This window comes from Meriones unguiculatus, chromosome 2 (assembly GCF_030254825.1).
Source record: "Meriones unguiculatus strain TT.TT164.6M chromosome 2, Bangor_MerUng_6.1, whole genome shotgun sequence".
NCBI lineage: Eukaryota > Metazoa > Chordata > Mammalia > Rodentia > Muridae > Meriones > Meriones unguiculatus.
Genome location: NC_083350.1, coordinates 65,294,561 through 65,310,564, shown reverse-complemented (window position 1 = coordinate 65,310,564; position 16,004 = coordinate 65,294,561). Strand labels below are relative to the sequence as shown.

The 16,004-nt window shown below is 42.9% G+C and overlaps 1 protein-coding gene across 1 annotated transcript in view; it reads right to left on the bottom strand.

The window, feature by feature from the left end:
* Window positions 1–16,004, bottom strand: part of Ccdc178 (coiled-coil domain containing 178) — a 330,861-nt gene that overhangs the window by 208,148 nt on the left and 106,709 nt on the right. Inside the window, exon 11 of the mRNA XM_060378608.1 lies at window positions 8,804–8,987. Coding sequence (XP_060234591.1) covers window positions 8,804–8,987 — 184 coding nt within the window. The remainder of the gene's footprint in view (window positions 1–8,803; window positions 8,988–16,004) is intronic.

The window sequence follows — 16,004 nt, the reverse complement described above, 5'->3', positions numbered from 1 at the left end:
TGTGAGATTTGAGCTTTAATAATGTTTCGTTTATGAATGCAGGTGCTCTTGTGTTTGGGGCATAGATGTTCAGGATTGAAAATCCTCATGGTGGATTTTCTTTTGATAAGAATAGAGTGTCCCTCATCTTTTTTTGGTTAATTTTGGTTGAAAGTTTATTTTATTAGATATTAGGATAGCCATTCTAGCTTGTTTTCTGGGTTCATTTGATTGAAAAACCTTTTTCCAGCCCTTTTCTCTTAGGCAGTGTCTGTCTTTGTTGCAGAAGTGTGTTTCTTAGAAGCAGAATGTTGGGTCCTCTTTCTCCAACCATTTTGTTAGACTTTGTCTTTTTATTGGAGAAATGAGTCCATTGCTGTTGCTAGACAATAGTGACCAATGGATGTTAGTTCCTTTTTTTTGAATTTGGTGGTGAGAGTCAGTTTGTGTGCTTATTTTCTTTTGATTTTTTTTTTTTTGTTGTTGTTGCAAATTTCTCTATGTCCTATTTTTCTTGGGTGTAGTTGATTTCTTGAGATTGGAGTTTTCCTTCTAGTGTGTTCTGTATGGCCTGTGTTAGAGTCTCTTAGAGTCTGCATGACATCTGTCCAGGCCCTTCTGGCTTTCATTGTTTCTCTTGAAAAGTCTAGTGTGATTTTGATAGGTCTACATTTATATGTTACTTGGCCTTTTTCCCTTACTGCTTTTTATATTTTTTTTCCTTTGTTGTGTAGATTTAGTGTTTTGACTATTATGTGACATGAGGAGTTTCTTTTCTGGTCTAGTCTATAGTCTTTTTGACTTTCTGTAGTCCTTTTTATGTTTTGGACATCTCTTTCTTTAAGTTGGGAAAATTTTCTTCTGTGATTTTCTTGAAAATATTTTCTGGACCTTGGAGCCTGGAATCTTCTTTCTCATCTATTCCTATTATTCTTAGATTTTGTCTTTTCATGTTGTCCTTTATTTCTTGGATGTTTTGTGTTTGGTACTTAATCAATTTTATTTTTATTTGAGAGATGTATCAATTTATGTAATTGTATCTTCAGTGCTTGAGATTCTCTCTTCCATCTCTTGAATTCTGTTGGTGATGCTTACGTTCGTGGTTCCTGATCTTTCTCTTGATTTCCTTAAGATCCTCCAAAGCGAAAGGCAGTTTCACGGAGAGCCACCAATTCTCTTGGGCCCCCTATTTGAGGGGCACACTTTCCCAGGCTTTCTCAGCAGCAATCTATTTTGGAATGGTGTGGCTCAGGAGTCTGTAATAGAGGTTGATGACAGCTAAAACTGAGACTTGGGCTGAGGAAACATCACTCTACTAGTAGCCCCATCGTGCACTATGAAATTAAATTAGCCTGCAAAGTTAGGGGCTCTGCTGAGGTGCTCCTGTGATTGTGCAGCCTGAATCAAGCAGCTGCTGACAACAGAGCCAGGAGAAAATGAACACAAATTGCTAAGAGCTTAAATTAACACAAGGTCCAGCATTTGGACTGCTTCCTCAAACTCTTATCACACCAATCCTGGAAAGGCTGGGAGATGACAGAGAGCTGCAGCAGTTGAGAAATACTTCACAGTTTTAACGTTTATTGGGCACTGTTTTTAAGAATGTGCTTTAGCCTACTTCTTTACATATGTTTTACTCATACAGAAATCCTGACTTAATTGCATGGATGGAAGTCCTCAGAAACCTGTGTGCACTGGAACTGTGTAGAGTAGTGGTTCTAAACCTTTCTAATTGCTGTAAACTTTTCACACAGCTCCTCATATTTTGGTGACCCCCCCAAACATAAAGCTATTTTTCTTGCTGCTTCATAACTGTAATTTTGCTACTGTTATAAATCATTATGTAAACATCTGATATCTAAAGGGGTCATGACCCACAGAATGAGAACCACTGGTACGTTCCAGATGGAGGGCCGTGTGCGTGTGCGTGTGCGTGTGTGTGTGTGTGTGTGTGTGTGTGTGTACATATTTATCTTTATAGCCCCTTAGTGAGATATCTATGACTAGTCAGCTTTCTATCTCAACAAACACTTGCTAACAAAAACAGTTATGAGGAGGAGAGGATGAGTTCTGTTTATGGTCTCAGAGGCTTTAGCAATGATCACTACACCCTAGCTCCCTTGCTTTTAGGCAAAGGGCACGTAGGAACTTTATGGTAGGAACTTGGGTTTGAGCAATGCATGTACTCCATCAGGAAGCAAATGAAGAACAGGCAGAGACAGCACGGTCCCACAGTCTCTTTGGAGGGTACACCCACAAATGACACAAAGATCTGCTGAACACCACCTCTTAGTATTCCTACTGGCCCATAAATGCATTGCTGGAGACCAAGCCCTTGCCACAGGGACCACGCAGAAACATTCCAAACCTAAAAGGCCGTAGCCCCTGATGGGTGCTTTCAAAGATGAGAAAACTGAGGTTGGGGAGGCCATGGGATCCTTTTCTTCAAATAAGTGTGAGGAGCAGAGATGTCCGGACACCCACTTGATTGCTGTCTAGAACGTTTATCTAGAACTTTTGTGTCTTTCTCCATTCCACCCTTGCACCTGCAAACAGTGCTTTCTGAAAGGATAACTTATGAAAACAAATGTGTTCGTGAGTAATAAACACATTACTTTTGTTGTCTATGTTGAGGAGTCAAGCTGTTCTGAATTCTTTGAAACTAAAACGCACAGTTTTAGAATGTATTCCATCATATGATACTGGGGGCCATGCTAGTCATGTCACAACCACATGCCCTTCCATTTGCAATCAGCAGCTTGAGTGTGGGTGGAAGGGGCATGTTTGGCAAGATGATTTTTTTACCCTAGATATTGAGGAAGCAAGGATATGGTAGGAAGGCAGGCTTGCTTTGGTATTACAGCAACACACACTGTGGAGGATAGAATAGGTGGAGCCAAAGCAAGCCTGCCTTCAGGAAGGGCTGGTGAGGCACCCCAAACACTCAGTCCTCAAGTTCTTTGAATTGTTAGGTCCCTGGAAACCAAACAAAGGCCCAGAAAACTGAAAATGTGCAGTTGATTGCCTATTCTGTATAAGGGGTGGAGCTGGATCCATGGTACCGGTAACTGTGACCAAATGATCAGAATTAATAGCACTTTTGATCAGAAAAGATATGTTTGCTGTGTAATTTTGATATGCTGAGTTGACACACACTTAGGACAAATGTCACATTCCTCTTCAGGGCGTCAAACCCTAATTGAACTGGGAATGAACAAAACAATAAACCTACATCAAGAGAAACTATGTCAAGAACCTGGTCTGCGATATTTACAAAGTTCATGGAATGAGAGATCACCGTTGCTTGTGTACGTGTGTGTCTGTGCATTCCCGTTTGGAATGTGGAGAGGTCAGAAAAGGGCGTCGAGTGTTCTGGAGCCAGGGTTACAGGCGCTTGTCTGCCCCCTGCTGGGAACTGGGAACGGAACTCTGATCCTCTGGAAGAGCAGACAGCCTAACCCATCCATCTCAGCACATACACACATACACAAACACACACACACACACACACCACAGATGCACACACACCACACACACATATCACATAGATACAACACACCACACACACACAAATACCACCCCCACAGAAACACAAAGTACACACACACACACCACACACAGACACACCACAACACTCACACAAATACCACACAGCACCCCCCCACACCACCCCACACATATACCACACATATATACACACACCACACCACAGCACACAGTACACACCACACATACATACCATACCACACACAACGCCACAAACACACATACCACACACCACATATACAGACCACAGCAAACACACACCACAGGACACACACATACAACACCACATACACACACAGAAACACATAACACACACCCTACACCACTCACCACACACACACATACCACACACACCCACATACCACACACAGACACACCACACCACACACATACCACACCACACACACACACACACACACACACCACACAGACACACCACAACACACACATACTGCACCACACACATACCACACACCACACACACACACACACACACACACACCACACAGACACACCACAACACACACATACTGCACCACACACACCACACCATACACACACACCCACACACCACACACAGACACACCACAACACATACATACCACACCACATACACACACATACACACACCACACACAGACCTCTTTTTAATGCTGAAGACCACAATTGAGGGGACTCCAAGGTTTAATACAGGTGCTTTGCAGTGCTCATCACTCGCCAAAAAAAATGAGCCAGAGCACTTGCACTCTGGCCCCTGTTTTGAACTATGGTTTGGGCCCTGTCACTGGTCCCTGTGTTCTTGGGCAGCTGGAGGGAAGTTAGGCTTTCCCAGCAGAGGGCAGCAGAGGGACACACAAGTCCTTGGCAAGGGACCCCCCCCACAACCTTCCTGTGGGCAGCTGACGTCTTTATCCTGCTCCCTGCAAGAAGCCCCGGAGCCTGTGAGTTTCCTTGCCCGTAATCTCCGATTCACTGCCCTTGGGTTTAGCGGGTACTGCTTTGTGCTCTCTACAGAGATCCAGACGCCTGGGCAGTGAAATATCTGTGGCGGGTCAGCACCCACTCCTGTATTCACCCCCTCTTCAGCATGTTCACTCATGGCTTTAGGCAGTGGCTATGCTGACATTTGCACTTACTGAGTTCTTCAGAGGAGGGGTCTGGGAATTCGGGTAAAGGGGAAGTATTTTAAGATGAGCAGACAGGCCAGAGGTTTCTGTCATAGCTGTTCAATTCTGATTTTGGAGAAAAGGAATAAAGATATCCTAAGACCTCTTAAAAGAACATGTAAGGAGCCTTGTGTTGAGAAAGAAAAAAGAGAAAGAGAGAGAGAGAGAGAGAGAGAGAGAGAGAGAGAGAGAGAGAGAGAGAGAGAGAGAGAGAGAAAGAGTGAGCAAAAGAGAGAAAGGAAGGAAGGAGAAAGAAAGAAGGAAAGAGAAAGAAAGAAAAGAAGAAGAAAGAAAGAAAGAGTGAAAGAGAGAAAGGAAGGAAGGAAGGAAAGAGAGAGAGAAAGAAAGAAGGAAAGAGAAAGAAAGAAAGAAAAGAAAAAAGAAAGTCAGACCCTGGGCAAGAATTCATCACCAATCTGCTTGCTGCCTGGTTTTAGCAGCCGGAAACCAGAAGGTGGCAGCAGACAGCTGTGATACTGCTGGAGACTGCTCAAGAAAAAGCCAGCTGAAAAGAAGGCAGGGATAGGAAGACCTGGAGGGGACAGGAGCTCCACAAGGAGAGCAGCAGAGCCAGACAGTCTGGGCCCAGGGGTCTTTCCTGAGACTGATACTCCAACCAAGGACCGTCCATGGAGATAACCTAGAACCTCTGCACAGATGTAGCCCATGGCAGCTCAGTGTCCAAAAAGGTTACACAGTAATGGGAAGAGGAACTGCCTCTGACATAAACTGATTGGCCTGCTACTTGATCACCTCCACCTGAGGGGGGAGCAGCCTTACCAGGTCACAGAAGATGACAATGCAGCCACTCCTGATGAGACCTGATAGGCAAGGGTCAGATGGAAGGGGAGGAGGACTGTCCTTATCAGTGGACTTGGGAAGGGGCATGTGAGGAGATGAAGGAGGGAGGGCAGGGCAGGATTGGGAGGGGTCGAGGGAGGGGAATACAAAGTGAATAAATTATAATATATTAAGAAAATAAACAAATTGAGAAAAAAAAAAAAAAGAATGGGCTGATTGGTGTGCTCTTTGTCTGGAAATCCACATCCAAGCAGAAAAAGAGACAAAATACTCGGCATAAACAAAGCTCAGCTTAGAGTCGGAAGTCAGCCTCCACCTACTGAATAATGACGGCTAAGCACTAAGAAGAAAGTCTGAGAACTCACGTAAGGTTTGAAATCGTTTTGAGATTTGTGTAAAAACAAAACAAAACACAGCAATACCAGACATGGCCTCTGGCTGAGCTGAGTTAGGACGCATCATGGTGGACTTGATCTCAATATGAAGTCTAGTGATGGCCCAAACTAGCTCCACATTAATATAATATTGGGAATGCCTTTATCCTTCATCAGTCTCAGGTTTTCAGGTCTCCACTGAATATAGTGATAATGATATTGAACCTCTGTGTGGACAATGTGTGATACTGTACACAGAACGTCTAAGTTGGAGCCTGATAAATGTAGTATTCTAAAAAGAACTGAACCCAGCACACATTCAACTCTTGACTCTGTTTGCTTACAAGTGGGATGACTGTGCAGAATGTAAACAACACACTGTAACCAATGACAACCGCTTATTGAAACAGATGAAAGACGGTTTCATTTGGGTAAGTAACTTAAGACATTTCTTTCTTCCCACTGTAATTTTACAGAAAAGAGGAATCCAGATTTCACACACATGAAGAATTAATATGTGATGAGGACACTGTAACATTATAACAGTTGACATGATATGGAAGATGCTGAGAACACAAAGCAGATACACTGGAGGGAGAGATTGACTGGCACAGAGGCAGAACCAAAGAGCAGGTTGCACAAGGTTTCACCATGTCACTCAAATCATATTATTCAAACCCTGAGTGGTTTTTTTTTTTTTCTAGATTTTTCCATTTAAAAATCAGCTTTGGCTAGCTGTAAGTTACTGAAAAGTTGGGAAAACAAAATTAGAGACAAGAATGTACTGCAGCCATGGAATGGAGGGCCAAGGATATTCTCTAGAGTTTGAGAATGGTTGAAATAATGGAGAGATTATTTAGGGGAAACCATGGTCCTCTAAAGATAAAGCTAAGAGCTGGGTTACTGTGATACAGCATTCCAAGGAGCAATTTTCTTTTTTTCTTGTACTTAAACTGACCTCCTCACATGGTTATTTTTAAAATTTGAGCTCGGGATTAGAAGGTTTTGTTTGCCAAAGTGTAGGTGCGGTGTTGCAGTAACTGCAAGCCCTGAATCAGTTGTTCTTTCCATATTCCATAATTATCCCCCAAATGAATGCGTCCATAGCAGTTTCACGGTAGCAGGAGCATTAAAACAATGAAATCGCCATACATAGATAGCTTGCGTTAGCTGCTTGTCTTGTTGTTGCTGTAGAGCAGCTGGCATAGTAACCTGTGGACAGAGGGTTTGGGACTCGGAATTCAAGGGCACAGTCCCTCCACCATGGCAGGATGTCCTGGCCAGGAACAATAGGCAGCCATTTGCGTTGACTCCAGTCAAGAAGCAGAAAGCAGTGAAGGGGCGCCCCGTTGCCTTTCTCCCTTTCCTTCAGTTCCACACCCCAGCCCGTGGAATCTGTTCAGGCTTTACTTAATCTAATCTAAAACATTCTTCACAGACATGCCAGAGTTGTGTTCCCCCAGTGATTGTGAAACCAACAGTGTTGACGAGATGAACCACACACAGCCTCACATAAGGGAGCTTTGCAGATATGGTCTTCTTTCCACCTCCTTTCCTGCCTTCTTCGAGAGTGCCTTCTTAGCTCACTGCTAATCTAATCCAGAGGGAGAAACTTGATCCATCCATGTTTCACCACAATTACATTAACTTCAGAATAAGAACAGCAGATTCCTTTAGCTCAGAATCCTTCAGAGGAAAGGCTGAGAAGAATTTAACATCTCGTGGCCGCTTTTAAAATTTTTGGTGCAGTGTCACATTTTTTTTGAGACAAGTTTGGATGCTTGTATTTATTCGTTCACCACCGGGGCTGAAGGTGTCCTACCTACTTCCTGTCCTGTGTTCTGTTGCAGCTTGTGAATTTTACCCTGGGCTCTGGGAAAGCATTTCTCTCCTGAACAGGTTACTTATGGATACTGAAGTTTGGAAAAAGGGAAAGAGAGCATCTGATAGAGTTGGAAGTTTCTGGCGGTTGTTTGATATCTGTGATTATTCAGGAGTTACTGCCTAAAACATACCTGACATTTTACTGATACATTAACTTAAGAGAGTGTTATTCAGAAATTCTACCATTTCTATTAAATAGCCCACAAGCAACGTGATTGTAATTATCTTCTGGATAGCAGAAATTCTGGGCTAATTTCAGCACATGCCCACAAATATTAGAATACAACCACAAAAAAATGTTGGGAAACATAATTTAGTGATAGAGTGTTTCCCAGCATGATCAAGGACTAAAGTGCAGTCAACAAGGACCACCCTCAGGATGCAGTGAAGACATTGTTTGTCAGTCAAGGGAAAGACAATCATGTCACAGAAGCATCTCTTCATGTTTTCTCCAGGTAAGAAAGCCAGTGCTGACATAGGAGCAAATGGCAGGTGGTGTCCACTAGTTGGTTAGTGCCCAAACAGGAGTGATTTGTGGTGTGTGAGCATTTGGTTCTGTAGCCCTGTGGAGGAGAAGGTCCCTCACACTAAACTGTAAGCTTGGTGATGTGTACCTAAGAAAGCTCAAGCACGTCTCACATCCCTGGGTCCAGGAGTTTGCTGGTCATAGCAATAGGTATGTAAAAAGTTTATCCACTAACTGCGCTGAACCCTCGCCTTTTGGAAAGAAATGAATTTCTTCTTGCATGTTAGGTGTGGCTTAAGGGTCAGAGTATTAACAGGGCTTAGCATATGCTCCGCTTGGTAGACACTTGCCTAGCTCGTATGAGACTCCGGGTTTGATTTTGAGCACTATCCTATGCCTATATACACGTCAAAATCATATGGTTGAACCTTTTTTTCTATCCCTTTTTCTTCTCTGGTGCATGTTGTATAAGGATATGAACTCAGGTCCTTATTGAGGGAAAATAGAACTATGAGGAAAGATTAACGCAAGAAAAGTCAGGTTAATCCTTCCTTTTGCATGGTTAAGAGATGGTAACAGTACCTGACCTTGAATTTTCTTCTCACTTCTGATATTTGATCTTCCATAGCGTCTGTTTTGTCCCTAGCTGCGTGGTAAAGAGACCCAATTTTATAAGCCTTCTTGTAGAGCTGTTTGATGTAAGAATGATTTTGGGCCTTCATTTGCACTAATGCTGCGATTTCTCCCTCACACTCTGTTTTTCTCCGTATACTATAAAAAAGAAGCACAAATTAATGAGTTATTCTAAGACAACATTTACTTGACAAATAAGTAAGACTATACTCCGTGTTGCCAACATTTTAGAAAGGGGCAAGTAACTAACTTAAATCTGAATATATAACCTCTATCTAAGATATTTGTGTACATCCTTTTGGTTAGTCCTAATCTAGGCAATGTCCAGTCTTAGAGGCATAGAAGGGAAGAAGAGGGAAAAAAGAGAAAAGAAATGGAGAAGAAAGGAAAAAAGAAAAAAAAAGAGTCCATTTTGTGTTGCCCATATAGTTATTGGAGCATGGTCAAATTCCCAGTGTCTGCCCACCCAAGGGAGGATGAGTCTTTCTTCTGCGTCAACTGAGGAGAGTGCTGTGGTGGCCCGTGAGTGGCGAAGCTAGCTCTCCTGCACCCAAGGATAAAAACATGGATTCAGGCAGCAGCTCAGACCGTGACCATCTGCACTGACTTCAGTGGTAACAGCGGTTACAGACATCTATGCGGCCCTCAGCCTTATCAGGACCACAAACTCACTCATGGCCCTCAGCAGCTGCAGGGCCTCATGCCTCAATATGGCCTCCTGTGGCTACACAGGCCGGTCACACCAGGACAGCCCAACGCCCCCTCCACCCCCCAGAGCAGCAAAGCCTAAGGACATCACCAAGGCATCAAGTAGTGGCACCGACCACATACATCTACATAGATCTCAGGCTTCACCAGGGCCTAGGATGGCAATGTGGACCACAGACATCGATATGGCCTCTAAGACCAGATGGTCCTTTGAGAAGAGCCAATCCGGAAAGTGAAACTTTCCTCATCTCTGGCCTACATCACTGCTCAGTGTTAGGGGGATCCTGAGCAGGGCAGCAGGTTCAGGGGCTGAGTCTACATCTGAAGTCCAGGATGTCAAACACCACCCTGATGACCCTACAGGGCAATTACAGAATGTGGACCTCAGCCCTCTGTCATATCTGTCACTTGTAATTATCACGGCTCAAGTTCTGCCTCTCTCCATACTTTATGCATCGCTCTGTTTTTTTCTGTCTTTCCCACTTCTTTACCACATATTTGTTCATTGTAGTGGTGCTTGGGTGTCTTTTGTTTATCATCTTTTTGTTTCACACAGTGCTTATTTTATCAGAGATTGCTTTAAATGGAAGAGTAAAATCATGGGTTTCCAGACCCCCACCACTATTGGCTTTTCACAACAGTGTACTGACTGGTTCTGTGGCAACATGATAAAAACTAGAGTCATCAGAGAGAAAGAAGCTTCAGTTAAGAAAATGGCTCCATGAGATCCAGCTCTAAGGCATTTTCTAAATTAGTGATCAATGAGAGAGGGCCCAGCCGATTGTGGGTGGTGCCATCTGGTTGGTTGGTCCTGGGTTCTGTTAGAAAGCAGGTTGAGCAAACCATATGAAACAAGCCAACAAGCAGGACTCCTTCATGGCCTCTGCAACGGCTCCTGACTTCAGGTTCCTGCCCTGCTTGAGTTCCTGTCGTGACTTTTGGTGATAAACAGCAATGTAGAGATGAAGGCTGAATAAACTGTTTCTTTCCCAACTTGCTTTTTGGTCATGGCGTTTGGTTGCAGCAATAGAAACTCTAACTAAGACAAGTACTGTCAACCAGGTATCTTTAGACATTGCTAAGTGTCTCCTGGGTAGGATGCAACCTCTTGCCAGCTGAAAACTATACAACCACTGAGGAAGTCAGTGTTTCTCAGGCCTAGCAGTGCACAGCCATGTCACGAAAGGCTTTCAACATGACTGTGCTTTAGAAAATCCTGCCATAGCCTGACTTGGGGTAAAGCTCCAGCATGACTGTTTTCAAACACCTCAGGTGATGAGACTAAAGTATAGTGAGGAAGAAAACCCAAAATTGATTGGAAAAGTCTTTCTCATCATATGGTGAGCTTATTGAGTCACAGACTACCGGACCCTGCTTTCTGGACAGGAGGAGGAGGGGGTGTGGGATAGATATCAGATGACCCCCCTCCCAAGGTGTTGCTGATAAAAACGAGTTGTAGAATATTGTTCAAGAAGCTTTGCTCAAAACAGCAAGCACCAGGACATGCGGAAGTGAATGAATGTGGCCAACTCATAGGCGGGAAAACAAGGTGTAAATAAAACTGGTGATGACTTGCACTTCCTTGTTTTTCTAGCCTCTTGTTCACACAAGAATAAACATGTGTGAACAAGAATATGCATACATTCAAGATGTGCCAAAGACAGTGTGGCTCACAAGTCAGAGAAAAAAATGGTAAAAAAAAAAAAAAAAATCAAAGCAGGAATTGGGGGCAATCATCAGAAAACTGCCCGAATTATTCCATCAGAGAGCGATAGGCAAGGTTTCACCTTATAGTGAGATACCTGCTGTGAGCTGTGCTGGCTGGGAAAAGACCAAGTCACTGACCTGTTTCCTATAGCAGAGAAGGCATCGATAAAAAACAGGTATTGACAGCAAAACTCAACCTGACTTCTGTTTCAGTTGCTACATTAATTTTGTCCCTAACATCATCTTAGTGTCTTTGTTGTGACTCAGGAGAGCATTGTAAATGGAGAGTTCAAGACTGCTAGACTGAATCAGGTGGGACCAAGTAGAGAAAAAGGGGTGGGGATAAAAGCATGGCAGTATGAAATAGATGAGAGAAAGTGGAAACAGCTATGTGCATTTAACAAATAGCTGCAAGTGCTGGGGAGATGGCTCAGTTTGTAAACTATCTGGTGGGCAAACGTGAGGACAGGACTTTGATCTCCAGAACCCACCTAGCACTGGAAAGGCGCAGATAGAGGAAAACGTGGAGTTCACTGGCCGTCCGACTTAGCTGAACTGTAACTCAAGGCCAGTGAGAGATTCTGTTTTAAATAAAGGTGGAGGGTACTTGAGGGATGACACTTCCAAATGCACCTGATATACATGTGCACTGGCAAACACACAAATACATATGTGAATGTACACATAGAAAAAATGTAAGAAGATATGAAAAATACTGAAAAAAAGTAAGGAGATATGAAACATGCATTTTAAAACTATTTCTTAGCACACACTTTTAATTGCAGCCCTGGCAGCCTGGGGCAGGATAATAGGATTATGGAGAGTCTTTGATACACATTGGGACTCTGTCTCAGAAGCTGAAAGTGGGTTCTGAACAGGAAGTAATGGGTTGATACTGAGGACAGATGCAGCCATTGGTCTTGAATAGGAATTTCCATTTGTGAGTGAATGATGGAAAAGAAAGCTGTTTACAAATACTGTTACTATAAATAAATTTAACATGAGCCTTGTCGTTGCCATCATTCTCCTTCCTATATGAGTAGGCTACAGTATAAATTTAAAATTTTTGTTTCTGTGTAGACCTTGCGTGAGATTTGCTGTAATTGTGTAAATCTGAAGACTTGTGATCAACTGTCTCCAGTTATTTATGACTATTCTCTCTCTCTCTCAGTGTGTGTGTGTGTGTGTGTGTGTGTATGTATGTGTGTGTGTGTGTCTTTCTGTCTCTCTTGTTTCCTGAGAATATTTCTTTGTTCTATGTTTTGTCTTTGCCCCTCTGGCTGCATTCTGGATTCTGCTTCAGGTTCTGAGGCATCATGATTGTTGAATCTGCTGTTTTTGGAACAGAATCCTGAGTAGCCATGAGTCCACACATTTTGCAGTACTGTTTATCAAGCTCGTCTAAATTTTTTTTACTTTTTTTTTATTCTGTTCCTGTTACCATTTTAAACTCACTTGAGATGTGTCTAGTATTTTCATTATCTAATTTATATAATTATAGGATTATTAGAGTATTCTCTCAAATTATATAATCCTTCTATTCTTTCAACTTATTGTGGGTTAAGTAGATTGCTATCAAACTTTCATTCATGCTGGATATTTCCTGATGTGTTTTATAATTACATGAGCCCATTTTTAAACAGTTTCCTTTATGGGAATCTCTTCGGAGATTCTCTTAGGAGATACATGCTTCATTAAGTAAAAATAACACTTTCTAAAGCCATATCTCAGAAACATCATCAAACAATGGAATACTCCTCTTTCTATCTTAATTTTTTTCCACAGAATGTCACATAATATAACGAAATTGAAAAATTTCTACTTAGAATATTATCCAATTTAGAAAATTGCTCAACACATATTGAATGCTTGCCCTGGTGGCACACACCTTTAATCCCAGAATTCTGGAGGGGTAGGTGGTTAGATCTCTGACCATCCTGGTCTACTGAGAGTTTCAGGGCAGCCAGGCCTACACAGAGACATCTTGCCTTGAAAAACAAACAAACAAACAAACAAAGCGTGTTCACAATGGATGTGGTACTAAGTTGGTCAATAAGGGTCTAAAAGAGAAATAGCAGCTACTGACGTTTCCAAAGTGGCTACAGGAGGCTAGATAAGAAAGAGCTGTTTTAAATTTTGAATGTAAGAAGTTCACTAAGGTGACATTTTTTTTAATGAAAAATAGTTAAACAACTTCAGTGTCTTCCTAGAAAGGGGAACATGATAGGCAATCACACAAATTTTAAAAGTGACATGTGTCTGTAGGTGTGTATGAGTGTACACACTGTGTAGCTGGTGAGGGGACTTCCAGAGAGAAGTCAGGTGGAAAGGGATGGTGTAAACAGGAGGCAGTGGGACTCATGCAGCCTCCCGTCGACCCTCTATGTCGCTTATCTCCTTTGGGTCTGCGCTGCATATTATGCTTATCCAATAGTGTATGGCGAAAATTCACATGTAAGTGAGCACATACCACATGTGTCTTTCTGCTTCTGGGTTACCTCACTCACAATGATCTTTTCTATCTTTTCTAGTTCCATGCATTTGCCTGCAGATTCCTTGTTTTTAGTGGCTGAGTAGTATTCCTGCGTAAATGTGCCACAGTTCCTTTATCCATTCTTCTGTTGAGGGACAGCTAGGTTGTTCCAGTTTCTGGCTGTTATAAATAAAGCTGCTGTGAACATAGCAGAGTAAACGACCTTGTTGTATGGTGGAGCCTCTTTTGGGATATACCCAGAAGTGTTATAGCTGGGTCTTGAGGCAAGGGTATTCCCAGATTTCTGAGAAAGCTACAGATTGATTTCCAAAGTGGTTGTACAAAAGTTCACATCGCCCCCAGCAAGGGAGGAGGCATAAATCTCACTCAGAAAGGGAGACAGGATAGACAGAAGTAGTGGTTGAAGAGAGGGAACAAGGGAGGAGAGGGGATGTAGAGAGTTAAGAGAGTGGAGATCAGACCTGGGGAGAGAGAGGGAGAGAAAACAGAAGGCTTTTGGTGAAAAGAGAAACTAAGGGTGGGGTATCTCTGTGACAAGCTGGATACCTAACTCAGGGTATGCTTCTAGAAAGATATGAGGGGACTCCTATTAGCAGAGTCCATAGAGACTGAAGAGGACACAGTGTAACCAAACTAGTCTGCTAGTAGAGGGAGGGGAACACCAACACACGTACAAAACTTTGACCCCAAATTCACATTGCCTTCAAGATGTGTGTGGAAAAAGACAGAGCAGTTAGAGCAGAGACTGAAGGGAATATCCAACCAATGTTTGACCCAACCAAATACCCACACTATGGGAGAATCCCAAGCTCTGACACTGTGAACAATATTCTGCTAAACTTCCAAATAGGAACCTGTCAGAGAGGTACTCTGAGAGACTCTGCCCAGCAGCGCCTCAAAACAGATGCTGAAACTCACAGCCAAACATATGGTGATGGGTAGGGACTCTTCTGGAAAAGTGGGAGGAAAGAGAAAAGGGCCTGGAGGTGACAGGACCTCTACAGGAAGACCAATGGAGCCAATCAACTAGGTGCCAGAGGTGCTTTCTGAGACTGAAGATCAACCAAGGTTTATGCAGGAACTGCACCCAGACCCCCTATGAAGATGTAGCAGAAGGGCAGCTTAGGGTTCATGTGGGTCCTCTAGTAAGGAAAGAGGGCACTGCATTGGACACAGACTCACTTGCTAGCTTTTTGATCACTTCCCCTTGGTTGGTTTGCCTTGCCAGGCCACAGGGGAAGAGGACATGCTCAGTCTTGATGCAACTTGATGAGCTGGGGTGGATGGGAAAGGGAATAGTCAAGAGTGGAGGGGAGAGAGAGGGAATGGAGGTGAGACTGGGAGGGGAAGAGGAATGGGGCTACAGGATGTAAAGTGAATAAAAAAAATAAATTAAAAAAAGTAAGCCTCTTAACAAAGGAAAAAAAGAGAGAAAGCAGTGGGATAAAGGTAATTTGATGTAAAGGCAGAATGGAGAACTACATCTAGGGGGGGAGGAAGTCAAGTGACAGGAAGGAGGGGAGGGGTGTAGAAGACAGCCAGGAAGAGGTCAGATTGGAATAAATTATGCTTCACATGCATGCAAGTACCTTGATAAAACCATTACTTTGTCTGCTAATGTAAATTTCACAAACTCTCTGTAATCGTCATGGCCAATGACTAAAATAACCTGCATCTTTTGCAGTTTTTACTAACAATATCCTGTGAGTGTTTAGTAGTCATTAGCCAGTAGAAAAGCATTGTTTCTGTAGTAACTTTTTCCCTTGAGGCTTCATGGAAAGCGGGAAGTCTGTGCCTATAAAAACTTTATAGGCTGCATATAATAAGAATTCACTAAAAAACTGAACAAATGATTAAATGCGTTACTGTTGGACTGAATTTAAAATGTTATTTAATGCTTTATTACAGGAGAACCATTGTCCAGGTATCCCAGCTGCCTCTGATTTCAAATTGAACATTCAGGTATTCTCAGTCTTACAAAAACATGTATCATTGTTGATACATTGCTGCTGTTTAAGGTGGCAGTTCACAGTGTCCTGGCAACCACCCCAGCTCAGTGCAGAATGGAGGCCTTCCTTTCTGAGCAGGGAGCTTCTTTCTCTCTGCTTGAATTCGTCTGCAAAGTGTCTCTAAGCACAACCCCCTGACCCCTGAGGGAAGCCACATAGACCATGGCCAAAATGCAGGTTCAACTTCCTTTCTCCAGATAAGAACCTTCCCAGCAAGTATCTGGAATTCCTGGTATG